Source organism: Gossypium hirsutum, chromosome A07 (genome assembly GCF_007990345.1).
Source record: "Gossypium hirsutum isolate 1008001.06 chromosome A07, Gossypium_hirsutum_v2.1, whole genome shotgun sequence".
NCBI lineage: Eukaryota > Viridiplantae > Streptophyta > Magnoliopsida > Malvales > Malvaceae > Gossypium > Gossypium hirsutum.
Window position 1 is genome coordinate 12725602 of NC_053430.1, and position 17874 is coordinate 12743475.

At 24.4% G+C, this 17874-nt stretch overlaps 1 protein-coding gene across 1 annotated transcript; it reads left to right on the forward strand.

Annotated features, from left to right (window-relative positions):
• Window positions 1–13799: 13799 nt before the first annotated feature.
• On the forward strand, window positions 13800–17599 carry LOC121232126 (cytochrome b561 domain-containing protein At2g30890). Its single transcript, XM_041117586.1, has 4 exons — window positions 13800–14216; window positions 14296–14460; window positions 16597–16745; window positions 17105–17599. The coding sequence occupies exons 1-4, from the start codon at window positions 14112–14114 to the stop codon at window positions 17385–17387; spliced, it is 702 nt and encodes a 233-aa protein (XP_040973520.1). The 5' UTR covers window positions 13800–14111; the 3' UTR covers window positions 17388–17599.
• The last annotated feature ends 275 nt before the right edge of the window (window positions 17600–17874 follow it).

A 17874-nucleotide genomic window follows, 5' to 3' on the forward strand; every position in this document is an offset into this window, starting at 1 on the left:
TGTGAATGGAATAAAAGAATTTTACAAGCGGGTCTAAATTGATATTTTGGTTTTTTTCCATAAATTGGTTATTGGTCAAGCTCGAAGGGAGAGAATACTAAATTTTTGTTTTCTGCTAAATTCGAATGAGACTCATAATTAGTTTATTAAAGGATACACAATTTTGAAAAAAAAATTATTATATTAATAGTCATTTTTATTTTAATTATATGTAAAGATAAAAAAAATATCGGATAGTCTTCCCTACAAGACCGAATAATTACCCTATATATATACATATATATTTATATATATTAGAGGATGTTTTTGCCTTTTTATATTTTGGCATAATGTCAACTTTTGTCTTTAACGTTTATATCTTTTGCCAATATGACTCTTATTCTTTTTTTTATTAGCAAAATTTAGCTATTAATCTTTCAAAAAAAGTTAAATTAATTTTTTAACAGAAATGCTAACTAAAACATTAATTCTTTAAGGATATTGGTGTGGCAAATTGTATGACAGTTCACGTGTACTTCATATTGACATGACACTATTTGTCCTAAATATCACGCCAACAAATAATTTAACATTTATAAAAATATTAAAGAAAATCAAATTTTAAAAAAATATGAAGAGTAGATGTAGATTATCAAACCGGTTGTCATGTTTAAAAATTAAATGTTTCAATTATATTTTCGTTAAAAAAAACAAATTAACTCTTTTTGAAAGACTGATGGTCAAATTTACCTATTTTAAAAAAAAAAGTTAAATATCAAATTTAACTAAAAGAAAAGAATAAGAGCCAAGTTGACAAAAACTGTAAACATTAAGGATTAAATTTGACATTATTCCTTATATTTTTATAAAAATTATAAATGAAAACCTAATTGATATTTTGAACTTAAAAATTATAATTTTTAAAAACTTCAAATATCATTTCAATTAAAGCTAATTTAATTTTATTTTATAAAATTTAAATAAATATATTTTTATATAATTTTTTTTTTCATCCATATGTTATAGTCTACTGATAATCAAATATATTTGTTGTAATTTTATTATCAAATTATAAAATTATAAAAATAATTATTTGAATTGAGTAAATTTTTTTATAATATAAAAAGTAAATATATTATTTAAAAATTAGTGAAAGAAAATTCAAGATACTATAATTTTTTAAATCTAAAAATCTAACAGAAGTTATCAAATTTGGTGAAATTTGATACAAATCAATTCGATTGCAGATTTATTAAATTTCATAATACTACACATTAAGCATAACTTTTTGAAACTAAACCAAACGGGTACTACTTAATAATAATAAGATTAAAATATGGCATAGGTTTTATACTCTTTACAGATTTAGAATTTAGTCTCTTTATTTTATTTTTAAAAATTTAACCTCTATACTTTTTAAATTTTAAAATTTAGATCCAATTGTTAACACCGTTACTTTTTTAATTAAATTTATTGGCGTGACGTTTAAAAATAAAAAAATTCACTTAATAGTGGTATAACTAAAAATATGAAGTTGTAATAATCCTATATTTAATAATCGTATTAACAATTGAACTTGAATTGTAAAATTTAAAAAATAAAAATAACATATAACATATTTTAACCTAAGAACAACAACCTTTTAGATGCCCTTCCTCGCCTTGTGGGAAAGGGCATTAGGCACATTCCTCCCCCACTTGGAATTTTTGGTGGTGGCTGTGTAAAGGGTCAAGGGTCAATATTCAAACATGCTAAATCATATTTGCTTTTTAAGAAAATAATAAAAGAAAAAAATAAGATTCAAAATTTAAACTCAAAAATCATTTGGACATTTACTGAATTTTTTTAATATTCGAAAATTTGTGTTCTATTATAAGCCCATAATCATGTTAAAAGCATTTTATGTGTATAAGGTTTGATGTTAATGATTAATATTAAATATATTTTGAAACACTCGTATCTATTTGTCTTCTTTGTATAACTTTTGTTGGTATCATATCATGTTTTATATACCATTTTAAGTTTCTTTTTTCATTTATAATGTTTATTTCATGTAATCAAATCTTGCATGTCATTTATCATGTATATATATAATGGTTATTTCATGTAATTAAATTAATCAATATATATATATTGTATCGATCTAAACTAATTATATATTAATATTTATTAAACGGTTTAAAGCTTTTTACATGAAGCAAATACTTAAGCTCTGTTTGTTTTACCAAAAATAGTTTCCGAAAAATGATTTACTTTTTTGGAAAAGCTAATATTTTCTGTTGTTTTGATGAATATGTGTAAAATATTTTCTGTTGTTTGGCAAATTTATTGAAAATATTTCATAAAAGTTGTTTTTAATTAAATAAACATACATTTGATATTTTCTTATTTTTTTATTGTTTAATTAAGTTTATTTTGTATCTATAAAATTATATTTTGCATTGTTCTTTGTACAACAAATACAACATAAATGTACTTTTTATTTACATGTATTTGTTATAAAATATTATAGTGCAATTTACTTTTAACAATCTAAATTTATTTTATAATAATCAATGCCATATATAAACTTAATAATAAATAATGCTTAATTAAAACTTAATTTAAATTACATATATTGCATATATGATGGTACATATTGACACATTAGAGTTGTAAGGGATAAATGAAGCTAAGCATTATTTAAACAAATACTCAAATTTATATAATTGAAATATTCATATTTTTATACTAGGTTAAAATATGTCATAAGTCCTTCTACTATTCGTAAATTCAAAATTTAATCCATGTACTTTTATTTTTGAGTTAGTCCTACATTTTAGATATCAAAATTCAAGTTCAACTGTTAGCATTATTAAAAATATTTTGTTAAATTCATGTTCGTTATAACATCATTTTTTAGTTACATGAATACCGAATATTTTTTATTTAAAAATGTGACATCAAAAAAATTGACAAAAAAATTTAATAATGTTAACAATTGAACTTGATTTTCAAATTTGAAAAGTAGAGGTACTAAATTATTGAAAATCAAAGTACAGGGACTAAATTTTAAAATTGTGAAGAGTACATAGGCTTATGACATATTTTAACATTTATACTACAAAAAATTTATTATTCATATATTTATAATTGTAATAAAAATTTATTATTAAAATATTAATATTGAATTTTTTTCAATAATATATGAAGAATATTTTTTAAAATTATTATTTTAAAAATTTATTATTACTATAATAATATTTAGTTTGACTTAAGTTAATTTTTATATAAAATTAAAATCATCATAAAAGAATTCTTTTACTCGTTGATCAAACTGTTTTTCATGAAATAAGCACAAGAAAATGTAAAAAATATTTTTTTAAAATTATTTTCAATGAAACAAATTCAAACTTAAAAATTTTCAATTTTTCATCAAATTAATTTAATATTATGACAATAGAATCGTAAAAATATTAGTTGTATTAATTGTACAGATATTTTATATATATATATAATTTGAGAGTCTCCGAACATAGTAAATCGACCGCTTACACTTTTTGGGGAAGTTTCTAACATGGTAAGGTATCTTTCATTTATAATGTTTATTTCATGTAATCATATCCTGCATGTTATGTGTATATATATATACTTATTTTAAGTGTTTTTTTAAGATTGTGTTATTTACTATGTGAGCTGAAATTACTAAAAATTCTTTATTTTTATTTACTTTAATATTATTTTAAGGTCATTATTATCCTTTTTATATTTTTATATAGAAAAATATATTTGTATAATAAAATATGAACTTAGACTTCATTATTATTATTTTAATGTGACCTCATTATCTTTATAAATTCAATATATTATTTCAACTAAAACCACATTTTATTTTTATTTTTATTTTAACATTTTATAAATTTGTTACATAATATTTTTACCCACATCTTGGGTGAAGAGTGAAGCCAAAAAAAATTCTCTTTTGGGGAAGTTAAGATTAATTTATATATTTTTATGAGTTAAAATACAACTTTACTCTTGTATTGGCTTATATCTTTATGGTTTTTAAAAGGAGTAAATCAAAATTTTAACATTTTTTTTTAGAAAGTAAACTATAATTTTACCGTATATTAACTTAAGATTTCATAAATTTTTAAGGGATTAAAGCAATAATTTTCCATTTTCAAGGTGTCCCATAATCTTTTTTATTTTATACATAGTAAATTGATTGCTTATAATTTTGGAATGTTTCTAACATATTTCCCACCTATAAAACTAAAATAAAACTCTCTCACCATTTTCACTTTTTATTTTTTTCCCTATTTTCTAGAACTAAGATATCTTTTTTGTCCATTTTATAGTCCATGAAGATTAATTATTTTGGGTTCATAGATGCACTTTCTAATAATGCCATCTCGAAAGTTTTAACTTAAAATTCTCTCCTTAAAAATGCACTGTGCCTCTTATCTTTAAGGTATAATAACTTATTTGGCCCTCTAACTTTATAAAAAAAAAGTCATTTTAGCTCTCCATTTAATTTTTACCTTATTTAGCCTTTAAACTTTTTTTTTTAAATTACTCCAAAATTGATGAAAATTTTAACATTTATTTTACTTTATTGATATGGCATGTAACATCCTCAATACTCCTGAACTAGGAATAGTGTTAAATTGAGAGTAAATATGTTAGAATTTGAGAATGTTATAAAATAGAAATTACCAGTGTTAGTAGAGGGTGACATAGATATTGAAGGTAATTAAAAAGGCCCGTATGTTGTGAGAAATAATTCGGGATATTGACTAAATTGTAAGAGAGTGAAAAGTATTGGGGTAAAAGTGAGAAAATTAGGAGATAGAATGTTTAGATTGAATTGAAGGAAAAAGGAGGAGAGATTATAGGTGAAATTTTAGCAAAAGGAAGTATGACTCATGAATGGTATTGTAGAGAAAGTTGAGAGACTAAATGGTTAATATTTAAATTATATAATTATGGTATGACTAATGATTAAGAATTAAATTGCGGAAAATATTGATTGGTTAGAATAATTCAGAATCATTTTATTTTTGGTTAATTGTTAAGTAGGTAAAATACAAGATGAAAAAAAACAGAGAAAAAATTATCTTCATCATACTAGAACCGTCTACCATAGAGAAGAAAAATACAAACTTTTCATTTCTTTCATTTTAGTCTTTTCCACTATTTCTAAGCCTTCCAAACTTAATTCCTCCAATTTTTTTTATATGAAATTTAGTGAAATTAATAGAGAAAGACAATAACTATTTTAGTTTCATGAAAAGTACATCCATAGTTGTCTTGGAGGAGAGAGAAAATAAGAATTAGGGTTTGATCATAAGAAGTTAAGTAAAATAAGTTTTTCATGAATTTCATGTTAGTTTTGTTTAAAGAATATAAATATGTTATTTGATTATAATTTGATAAGTAAATCTTGAATGCTTTGATATGGAAACGAAGAAAAAGAGAAAAGAAGTTATCAACAAGTTGAGGACAAAGGCAAAGAGATAGCCAAAGAGTAGAAGATGAAGAAGAAAGCTTGATTGCAAGCCTTTGATTAAAATTAACCTTTATTAATAGTCTAATTATGTTCTTAAAAGTGTAAAAAGATATTGAATTCACAGTTAAAAGATCAATTTAAAAGTGTTTGAAATCGTAAATGTATGTTCAATGTTCAATGTAACATTATTTGCTCAAGTTCCCTTGAGTAAAGGGTGTTACATGACATACATGTGGATGACACATCGGCATTTAATTTATTTTTAAAAATTAAAAATTATTTAAATTATTTAAAAATTTATAAAAAAAATATTTTTAATATTTTTTAAATTTAAAAAAATAATTAAATGTTGACATTTCACCCACGTGGCAAACCATGTGTATGCTATGTCAACAAAGTTAACAAATATTAATTTTTTTTATCCATTTTGAGGTAATTTGACAAAAAAAGTACAAGTTTAAAGGCTAAAAGAGACAAATAATTAAATTAAGGGCTAGAATGACTTTCTTGTAAAATTGGAGGGCCAAAAAAAGTCATTATACCTATCTTTAGTACTAATAATTTGTTCTTAGCAAAATAATTTTGCATTATTGTCTCAAATAGAATAATTCAAATGTTAAAAAGTAAAAGATTAGGGTCCTCAATGTTGTCTATACACATATTTAAATGATAATAAAATAATCTTTAATCATACAAAATAATTTAAAAAAATATATAAATATGATATGTATTTGTATCACACACTCGTCCAATTTTGGGAGTACGGATAACACGACCAACTTGAGATCGATTTGGAAATAAAAAAGATTAAAAAATAAATTTTATTTTCCAACCAGCATCAAATTAGTTTAAGTAGAGGTGTGCATGATTTAGTTAAAATTAAATTAATAGGTAAAATTAAATTAATTCAATTAATTGATTAGTCACCGAAATTAATTCAATTGAAATTAGTATATTATAAAATTTTAATTATCAGATAATTTAATTCAAAATTGAATAATTAATTAAATTAATCTATTAAATAAAATTAAAAATATACATTATACATCTATAAGTTAAATATAATATATATAATCCCAATATATAAATGAAATGGACTTATGGCTGGTAATATAATTGGCCAAAAAATATTATAAAAATAAAATAAAATGTTAACAAAAGCACTAAGCTATTATGTTTTTAATGTAATATTTTTAATGTAGTGTTGTTATTGTGTGAATTTTTTTTTCTTTTTTATACTTCTTTGAACTAAAAAAACAAACATTTAAATTTGTTTGAACTAAAAGAAAAATAAACATGTACTAAATTCAGTTTGGTTAATAAATTTAAAAAAAATATCGGTTCGATAATGATTAAGAGTTTTAATATTTTCATTAATTAGATTAATAATAGTTTGATTAAATATTAATCGAAATGATCATTTAAACAGTTCAATTACCCTTCAATTTTTTTTAAAAAAAGTTTCAAATATAAACATGTATCAAATAAGATAATCTTAAAGTTTTTCCATTTGTTTAGAAGATCTCTTATCATACTAATATCTGAAGATATCGAATACGAGAGTTTCAAGTCAAAACAAAAAATCCAACAAGAGCCCAAAAATGAAAAAAATTCACTTCAGTTTTACAAGCCCAAAACCTTGGGCTTGGCATTTTGGGTTCAAAAGCCTTACCCTAAGGATAGCCCACTTTAGCTATTTTAAGATTTTTATTATACAATATAAGCCATTCAATTCCTAAAACAGACAATATGACACATTTAAATATGTTTGAACTCACTTTTTTCATTTTGTTGCAATAATAATATCAACCGAATTAAGATTCACATTTTAAATCTATTTAATATGGATTATAATTATGATTTTTTAAATTAGTATATAATTTTTAAATTATATTGAAGTCTTTTCAAGTATTAAAATGAAATTTCAGTTAAAAAAAATATTTTTAATAGATTGATGTTTTAATCTATTCAAATCTCTTCGGGTTTATTTTAAAATTAACTTATAAAATTATATAATTAAATCATTTAAACGAATGTTTCAACTATATTGGCTTTTATATCTACTTTCCAACTCGTTAATGAATGTAAAATGATAATACATCAAATCAACACATTCTTTAGGAAAAGTAATATGATGGTTAGTAAGTTCAATCAAATGAAAAACCCTAAACCATACATGCACTTGATTATGCTTCAAACACAATTTGTCAACCAAAGATATTTAAGAAATCATTATAAATAATGGAAATTTTTTTTTCGATTTTATTATCAAAATTCAATTATAAACTCGTTAATTAAATATTTTATAAATTATTAATCGAATTTTCTATTCATTTACAGCATATTATTATTTTCATTAATTTTAAGTTTACTGTTCATCTAAATATATTTTGCAAAAATGGGTCATGATATTTTTGTTCTTTAAAGTTGATGATTATGGGTTGGACAAAAAGAGCCATGTTGTTGAGTCACATGTGAGAGCTATAAATTGTTATGATGGACACAAAATTCAATAGATTAATGAGTTAATATACCATTTCATATTTAAGTTTGAGTTTTTTTTTTTGTGTGTGTGAATAAAACCTAACTAACCTAATTTCCTAACACTATCATGTAGCTGCCCTATTATTCCAATAACTCCTTAGGAACTATCTATAATCAAAATTTGCACTCTACTTTTGATCCCATCCATAGAAACTATCCATAATCAAAATTTGCACTTTACTTTGATCCCATCGATGTGTAATGTTGTATTGTGTCGCTCAACAAACGGATGTCTTGATAATTTTTATATAGCTTTACGATATGCCTTGAAAAATAAAAAGGTTTTTATTCTTCCATATGCATCATACTAGGAGACCAAAAAGAGTAGGTCAAGGAACCCCGTTCCTCTCTATCCACTCACAATTCCCCAAGTTCACATTTGTCCACTCCAAGAGGTTTCTTGAGAAAAACTAGGCCCGATATTCTTCTCGCACAAAGAACTTTCAAACGTCCTTGGCAACTGCTATTGGTTTTAATTTTTAATTTGTTATCCAAGTTTATTTTTTCTTTTCTTTATTTTTATTTTTTACAATTTGATATCTAAGTTTGCTTTCAATGTTTAATTTTGTACTCAAACTAAATGGCTTGATTGAGAAAAAAAACTCTGATAACAAATTGAACATTGAAGCAAAAATCATAAATTTTTATTTGATCCTTTAAAACATTATAAAGATATAAATTATTAAAATAGTAAATTTACATTTTAGCTTTTATAATTAATATACAACTTAATTCCTCTCCATGTTTTAAAAAATTATAAAGATATAAGCTATTAAAATAGTAATATTACATTTTAGCTCTTATAAAAATATGCAACTTAATTTTGCTTCCCCCTCCAAATTTTCTAGCTTCACCCCTGATTTAAGCCAAACTTTGCTACTTAATTGGGACAAAAAAACTCAAGTATCAAATTGAAAAAACCTAAATACCAAAGTGAACATTAAAACCAAACTCAAGTACCAAATTGAGACAAAAAAAAATTAAATACAAAATTGAACATTAAAACTGAACTCAAATATTAAATAATATATTATCCCTACATTAATTGTACCTAGGTTGGGCTTAATTTTCCTTCAATCAAGCCAACCATGCATAAACTACTCATAATCAATTTCAATTAAGATATAGTTATGACTTACAATCACCACTTCAAGTCTTTGTTACCATAATTAATCAAAGAAACAAGTTAAAAATTAATCATATGTTGATGACAATTCTTTTCCTTCATCATTAACTTAATAGTTCCATATCAAAATCCTTTAAGAGAGCTGAAAAATTTTGAGTTTTTTTAAAAGATAAATTTGTAAAAAAAAATTATTCAAATAGATTAAACTTTGAATTTTAAACATTAAATCAATAATTCAATAAAATTAAAATAATACATTAATAATATATAAATAGTTTGAAAAAGGCCAATTGAATCTTAATTTAATTGGTATAACTATTGTTGTTAGTGTAGGAGGATGTGGGTTTAAGTGCGTTGAAACGCATTATCCTCCTATTTATGGGTTGGGGAGAAACTATGAATAATTCTAGACATTATGTCAAAAAAAATGATTAGAACCTATAAATATAAAAATAAAAAATTTTCAATTTTTTTTAGCAACACATATTCTAAAAATGATTAAAAAAATATAATGATAATAATACAAAAACAATGAAGCCAATGGTTGTATGTCATGCCAATTGCTTTTTCTTTTCTTTTCTTTTTTTTTCCTTTTTGAAAACAAAAGATAGATCCAAAGTTATGATAAAAAGCAAACTCATTATATGTAGATTTTTGCAATACTATTAACAACTAGTCCTTTTTCTTTGTATTTTTTTATTTTTATGTGTTTTTTTTCATAATTTTTCTCTTGATAAAAAGAGGAAGCAAAGATTAAGATCTTTGGGTAAGTAAATAGCAACAAAATCATTAGGAGGACAATTCGTAAAACCAATTCAATACTAGTTATAATATAAGGTAAATTATATTAGTAGTCACCAAATTATTATTATTATTTTTTTGGTCATAGCTGACTAACGGATAAATAGAAACACCCAAAAATTCAAGATAGTTGGGTGACAAAAAAAAAGAGAGAAAAAAATTAAATAGTTGAGTGACCATTTTGTAACATTTCATAGTTGGGTGACCAAAAAAGTTAGGTGATCATTTTGTAACATTTCATAGTTGAATGGCTAAAAAAGAAATTTACTAATAGTTGACTAACTACTAGTATATTTTACCCCATAATATAGTATATTTTAACTCGTGTGGAATTGATCTTCTAAGTTCAAGTCTCACCATATGTAGATATTATACATGAGTTCTATTCCAAATTTATTTTAGATTTAATTCACACTATGTATGATTTTATTCAAATTTATTCTAATACAAATCTTGATATATTTTAATTCTCAATATGATTATGGTTGAACTTTGTATTAATTTTATTCTAATTCTAATTATTAAAATATATATTATTTACAATTATATTTATATTTGTGATTATATTTGTAAACTTTTTCGAAATTGAAGGAAATTCAATGACTCTCCGATAATATATTAAAAAAATTTAAGAAAAAACTTTTATATATATATATTTATATATAATATCATATCAAACATATATATTTGTACAATGCAATAAAAGTTGTGAGGGAATTCAAACATTCATTAGATTACGAAAAAAATAAAAATAATAATAATGAATAATGCAATATTTAGTCTCTCAATTTAATAATTTTTCACTTTAGTTCTTAAATGTTTATTTGGTAAACATTAATTTTGGAATTAGGTAAATTTCTCAATTTAATTTCTAAACTTAGATTCCTTTAAGGTATGATAATATGACACCCTAAGATTGCATTATACTATCACCTAAAATTGAGAAAAATTTAAGGACTAAACTGAAGAAAAGTTATAAAATATTTAGGACTAATGTGAAAAAAAATTAGAGAACAAGTAAGAAAATGTATACAATTATATGAAACACGTATATTTGTAGACTGCAATAGAGTTGCGAGGGAATTCAAACATTCGTTAGATTACCAAGAAAATAGAAACAATAATAAGGAAAAAGTAATATTTTAATTTATGAACTTACCAATTTTGTCCTCTTTCATCATTCATCTTTATTTCATCCACATTAATCTCATAATTTGGTAGTTTTTTTTCTTTCTTAATTTTGGTTTTTGAACTTAGATCCTTTAATGTATAATGCATGGTACTTATATATAATATATTATATAAAGTATTTTTCAAATAAAATATATTCTACTAAAGTTTTATATATATGTATGTATATAGTGAAAAGGAAAGAAAGAAGGTAATTGAGGAGAAGTGTGTCTATGTATATAATTATTCGTAATTTTTTTTATAGAAAAGATTGTGTCCTTTTAAAGAGGCACATAAGTATCTCTTGGTACTTTATATATAGGCACAAAAAATGAGAATTGATATGATGGAATTGAGTTTTAAGACCATTAAAATTATATTCTTTCTTTTTTGTGTATCTCTAGATCCCATTCGATTTAAAACAATTTGCAATATGAATTATTCTATTCGAGTAAAGGCATTGTATCTTGGGAATAGTATTTCTTGATCCCTTTGTACATGGAGGGAAAATAACTATTCTTAAGATAGTTTCCTCGAAATACCTTACCTTTACAAAATTTCGATTTCAGATCCAACCAAATTATTTTATACAATAAAGATTCTGTCACATGATAACCTAAAATTGAGAAAAGTTACAAAGATTCTGGGATTAGTGTGAACAAAAAAGTTTAAGGACCCAATAAAAAAAATTATCAAATTCAGGGATTAAACATCGATTTATCCGTAATAATAAAGGAATGGGCCATAGAGAGCAGTATTTGATGAGGTGAATAGGACCACAATCCACATGCAGCTTTTGCACCATAGCTCAAAGCTTTCCCACAAACCAAAAAAGCCTGCTATAACCTAAGCTGTCTTCCTCAACTTGTCTCCCAATATATATATATATATACAACACAAATTTGCTTTTGGAATTTGTAAGCATCAATGGAAACAAAACAAACCCAATTTCCCTCATTACATTATGCAATATGGTCTAATGTTTTCTAACACAAGTTGGCTGAATTTATGGTAATGATAATTAACAACTATTGCCTTTGTCTAACCAATGAGATTTGACACAATGGTTTATCATCTCTTATAGTCAATGTTACCCCGTTGGATTAAATGTTTAAGCCTATCATATATACTATTGGGAGTTGGTATAACAGTGTAATGTATTTGGTATTAAACTATACGGTCCATTTAAAGTAGTGGGAAGCAGAAAATAGTGTTTGATAATGGTTAGTGTAGGCTGCCAATTTCCACTTTATACTGACATCCCATTTTCCCCTTTTGATTCCGATAATATAATATTTAGTCCTTAAACTTAAAAATATTTTCCAATTAGTTCTTGAACTTTTCTTTTACTCTACATTAATCTTGGAACTTGATAGTTTTTTCTCAATTTGGTCTCTGAATTTAGATTTTTTTAAAGGAATAATAATGTGGCATTCTAAGATTATACCATATTATCACCAACTCTTTATTTAAAATACAAAATTTATATATTTTTTTTATTTTTTTATATTTTATATCAAATTTCTAAAATTTCAGATGATGGTATGACATAATCTCAAACTTCCACATCATAACATCTTAATGGAATTCAAATTTAGGGATCAAAATTGTAAAACTTATCAAGTTTTGGGACCAATGTAAAAATATCTGGGACCAAGTAGAGAAAAAGTGCAAAATTTAGGGACTAAAATGTTATATTAACCCTTATATTCCACCGTCTGCAACAACAACCGCCCAAAAAGCTAGTCTAGAAGAAAATAAAAAGGAACCCCACATGGTTGAAGTTGCAATCCATTCAATTCCCCCCACCACTTTCTTTCTTTGGCTCAAACCAATCACAACTTTTTTTGCCTCAAACCATCCACCTCCATGCAACAATAGATACAACAACATAATATATATAGGTGAATGTATACCAGAATTCCTCGGATCTCATCAAATTAGTTCTTTTAGTATTAAATAAATTGATTTAATTCATAATTCCAAACAATCAAATAAATTAAATTGAAATAGAGTTAATTTTACTTCTTTTTAAAATATCATTTACTTACTTATACCGGAGTTAATATTTTTAAATTTTTTATAGTTCTATAAATAATTTTTTTATTTGAAATTAAATTACAATTGAAAAATAGAAAAAAATAATTATTTAATTCAGTAAAATGTACTTTTTAACATATATATATATATATACACGTGAATCTTTTCAACTAAAAGGAATTCTATTGAGAAAGCTAAACATCAGCTTTTTTTATTATTATTCCAAAAAGAATATGTAAAATCATGTTCATTTCTAAAAGGTGTTTTTCTTTTGAAATGGGATCCTTATATATAGGGTTAAAAGTATTTAGAAAGTTCCTGAATTATAGGGATTATATCAAATTAATCCTCTAAACCTTAAATCCTATATTATTAAATGAATCAATTTAACTCTTATATTATTAAAAAGAATTAAACAAGTTTAAATTGTAACAAAAATGAACATTTACTTTATAAAAAATATCTTGAATCTTTTTTTCAATTGCAGTTCAATTCTAAATAAAAGGTTTCGTTTACAAAGAGTACATAATATTTTTTAAATAGTATAAAGACTAAATTGATTAATTTAATAGTTGTGGACGTTACTTCTTAGATACATTCACCTGTATATTTGTATGTATGTGAATGTTTTGAAGTTAAAGGAATACTGAAGAATCAGCTTTTGAAATTTATTCCACAAAGAATATGTAAAATCTTATTCATTTCGAAAAGGACCTTTTTCTTTTGAAATGGGGTGCTTATATATTGGAAAAAGAAAAGCAAAAAAAGTTATTGATAATTCTCAGTGAAAAAAGAAGAGTTGAGTACCATGCATTTGAGTATGCTGGTCTCTGGTCTAAGCTTTATAAGCCTGTCATCTTATAATTACACCATTGCCAACACTTGTTATTGCTGTTTTTTCTTCTAACACACCACCATACCTCATCTGTGTTTTTCTTTTAGCTTTTCGCTTGAAGAACAATGCAAGTTCTTGCAGGGAAACTGGTTTCTTTCACCATGTTCATACTACTCGTCCCATCACTTGTAAGCTCAATTGATGAAGACAACAATGACAACATTAAAAAGGTATTGGATTCATGTCCTTTGATGGAGTTTTATTACATTGTTTTTTCATTACAGATCTGTGTTTTGTTTTTCCAAACAGGTGATCAGTCATAAACTGATGTTTGAGATTACACTGCATGGATTCCTCCTTTGGGCATCAATGGGGTTTTTAATGCCTATTGGGATACTTGCTATTAGAATGTCAAATGGAGAAGAATGTGGAAGAAAGCTTCAAATTCTTTTCTATGTTCACGCAGTTTCACAGGCAAGTTCATCTCTTTACCGAAAAATTCCTCTACTCTCTATAGATTTAGAATTTAGTCTCTTACTTTTTAATTTTTAAAATTTAGGTCTAATAATTGATACCGTTAAATATATTCTATTAAATTTTTTGGTGTGTCATTTCAGATTAAACAAATACTCAATTGATAGCCATGAAGTATGAAAAATGATGTTGTAACGAGGCTAAATTTAACTAAAAAATTTTAACGGTGTTAATAATTTGACTTGTATTGTTAAATTAGAAAAGTAGAGGGATTAAATTTCTTAAAATAAAAGTAAAAAAACTAAATTACAAATATATGAAGAGTACAGGGGCCTAAAGCATAGTTTAACCAAAAACTACATACCCTATATAGATTATAATTTATTTTTGGCATAATGTCAAATTTAACCCTCAATGTTTACTTCTTTTTTTGTCAATTTGACCTTTATTCATTTTTTTTAACTAAAGTTGACCCTCAACCCTTTAAAATAATTCAAATTTGACAATTAATCTTTCAAAAAGAGTTGAATTGTTATTTTTTAACGAAAATGTTGACTAAAATATTAAATTTTAAACATGACAGCCAACATGATAATCCATATGTATTACATGCTATTTTTTTAAACAAATAGTGTTATATTAGCATGAACTACATGTGGACTGTCGTATGAGTTTTGTTGAAAAAAATAGCAATTAAGGCTCCGTTTCTTTCACTGAAAATGACTTCCGGAAAATGATTTCTAGAAAATGATTTATATTTCTGGAAAAGCTATTATTTTCTGGTTGGATGAATTTGTATAAAATATTTTATGTTGTTTGGTAGATTTCTTTAAAATATTTCATAAAAGTTGTTTTCAATTAAACAAACATGCATTTGAGATTTTCTTATTTTTTCATTTTTAATTGAATTTATTTTTATCTATAATTTTATATTTTACATTGTTTTTGCATATATTAAAAATATTATGTTAAATTCAGATTCATTACAAGGTCATTTTTTAATTACATGGCTACTAGCTAAGTGAGTATTTTTTATTTAAAAATGTGACATCAACAAAATTGACAAAAAAATTAACGATGTCAACAATTGGATTTGATTTTTAAATTTGAAAAGTAAACGGACTAAATTCTTGAAAATAAAAATACAAAGACTAAATTATAAATCTGTGAAGTGTACATAGACTTATGACATATTTTAACCTTTTACTACAAAACATTTATTATTAATATATTTATAATTGTAATAAATATTTATTATTAAAATATTAATATTGAATATTTTCAATAATATGTGAATAATATTATTTAAAATTATTATTTTTAAAATTTATTATTAAAATAATAAATCATATTAATAATTTATTATATGAGGAAATATAAATAATTAAATATGTATGTTTAATAATATTGAAAAATATGATATTTTAAATATTTTTAAAAATAAAAATAAAATTTATTATCAATATAATAATATTAAACTTGATTCCAGTTAATTTTTATAAAGAAAAATAAAACTATTTATAGATGAGCTCTTTTTCGGAAAATGACCTATAAGTCATTTTCCGTTGACCAAACTATTTTTTATGAAACAAACACAGGAAAATGCAGAAAATATTTTTCGTAAAATTTTTTATATGTAAACAAATGGACCGTAAACTCTTTTTGAAAGGTTAATAATTAAATTTAACTCAAAAAAAAAACAAAGGTGAAATGGACAAAAAATTTTGACATTATATCTTTATTTTTCTTTCACTTTCCTAATGTTATCTCTACATGAAAAATTATAGCATTGGACAAAAGAAATCGATTCACAAATTCGTTAAATATGATATCATGTTTTAAAGTAATTACATGAATCAACTTAAGCCAAAACTCTTTCTCCGTTGGACAATAAAATAACATTGAGGATTATCATGCATTCTTGAGAAGCAAGAAAAGTCCAATGGTTTTATACAAATAAGAAGTCTTAGATCTTTCATTATGTGGGGTTTTTGCATTGATATAATCACAGATCAGAAGCTAAAAAAACAAGCTATCTTCACATTATATTTATATTATCCGGATTTTGATACCAAGACTCGTTTTTTAATTATGTCGGATACAAATATCCAACATTTTTATTTTCATGTATGGCAGATACTTTCAGTACTTCTTGCTACAACAGGAGCAATTATGTCAATAAAAAACTTCAACAATTCCTTCAACAATCATCATCAAAGATTAGGTGTAGCTTTATATGGCATCATATGGTTACAAGCCTTAACTGGAGTTTTACGTCCATGGAGGTAAACCCGAACCCCAACCCCATATTCGAATGAATAGGTAAAAATATTTTGGAGGCTTTTATACTAGAGTCAGATTAGATTTTTCTCTCTCTACTCAAATAATGAGTAAATTAGTCTCTATACTATTAAAAACTGGCGTGGTTGACGAAATAACTAATTTTCAACAGCAAAAGTGGATGAAATTTTTAACAGAATGATCAATTTGTTCTTTGATCTAATGCACAATGACTAATTTATCTATTTCTTAAGTAGAGGAGGCAAAATACAATTCAACTTTTAATAGAGGGACTTACATGGTAAAACGGTAATCGGGTTACTAGGTTTTTTTATAACACGTAAAAGACTTTTTCTCTTTGCAGGGGATGTAAGGGAAGAACTGTCTGGTTTTTTGCACACTGGTTACTGGGAACTACAGTGTGTGTTTTAGGTGTAATCAGCATATACACTGGATTGGGAGCATATTATGACAAGACATCAAAGAGTACAAAGCTTTGGACCATAGCTTTTACAGTTGAGATCACTGTGATTGTGTTGATTTACTTGTTTCAAGACAAATGGGTGCATATACAAAACCAAGGTGTACCAGTGAGACCTAGTGAAGAACACAGTTCAATTGGTAATGAAAAAGGAACCGACAAGTGAGCATTATTGAAGAAACAAAAAAGGGTTACAAAGTGACTTAAATTTACTAACACGTTTCATTTTTTGTTGGTGTTAGGAAAAAAAATGTTCAAATATTGGATCAATCTTTTGTTGGTGTTAGAACAAAAACATGTTCAACTGTTTGAACAAAGCAAAAAGATGGCAACAGTTTCAAAAACCATAAAATAGGGTCATCCACTATCCATAAATCACTCTAAAAGTTTCTTATGATGCTTTTGAAAATCTCATCTGCTATGATTTCAAAACTTATGAAAAAACCTAAAATAAACAAAATATTCTTATAGTGAACTTTCAGGTTATGCTATGGTCATGAGAAGTATATAATACTCTTATGCATTAAGGCAGTATTTTCTGCAAAAGGAAATATTAGAGAAAAAAAATCATATATTTCTCCACTAGCAGGAATTTTCAATCAGATTGGATTGACATGCAAGATTTGATTGGCATATAAAATGCATAAATTGTG

Excerpts from the sequence above, each read along its gene's own strand:
- LOC121232126 (XM_041117586.1), top strand. The coding sequence starts at position 14,112 with ATGCAAGTTCTTGCAGGGAAACTGGTTTCTTTCACCATGTTCATACTA. Across the intron at positions 14,217-14,295 it reads ACAATGACAACATTAAAAAG|GTGATCAGTCATAAACTGAT; the intron begins GTATTGGATTCA and ends TTTTCCAAACAG. Across the intron at positions 16,746-17,104 it reads GGAGTTTTACGTCCATGGAG|GGGATGTAAGGGAAGAACTG; the intron begins GTAAACCCGAAC and ends TTCTCTTTGCAG.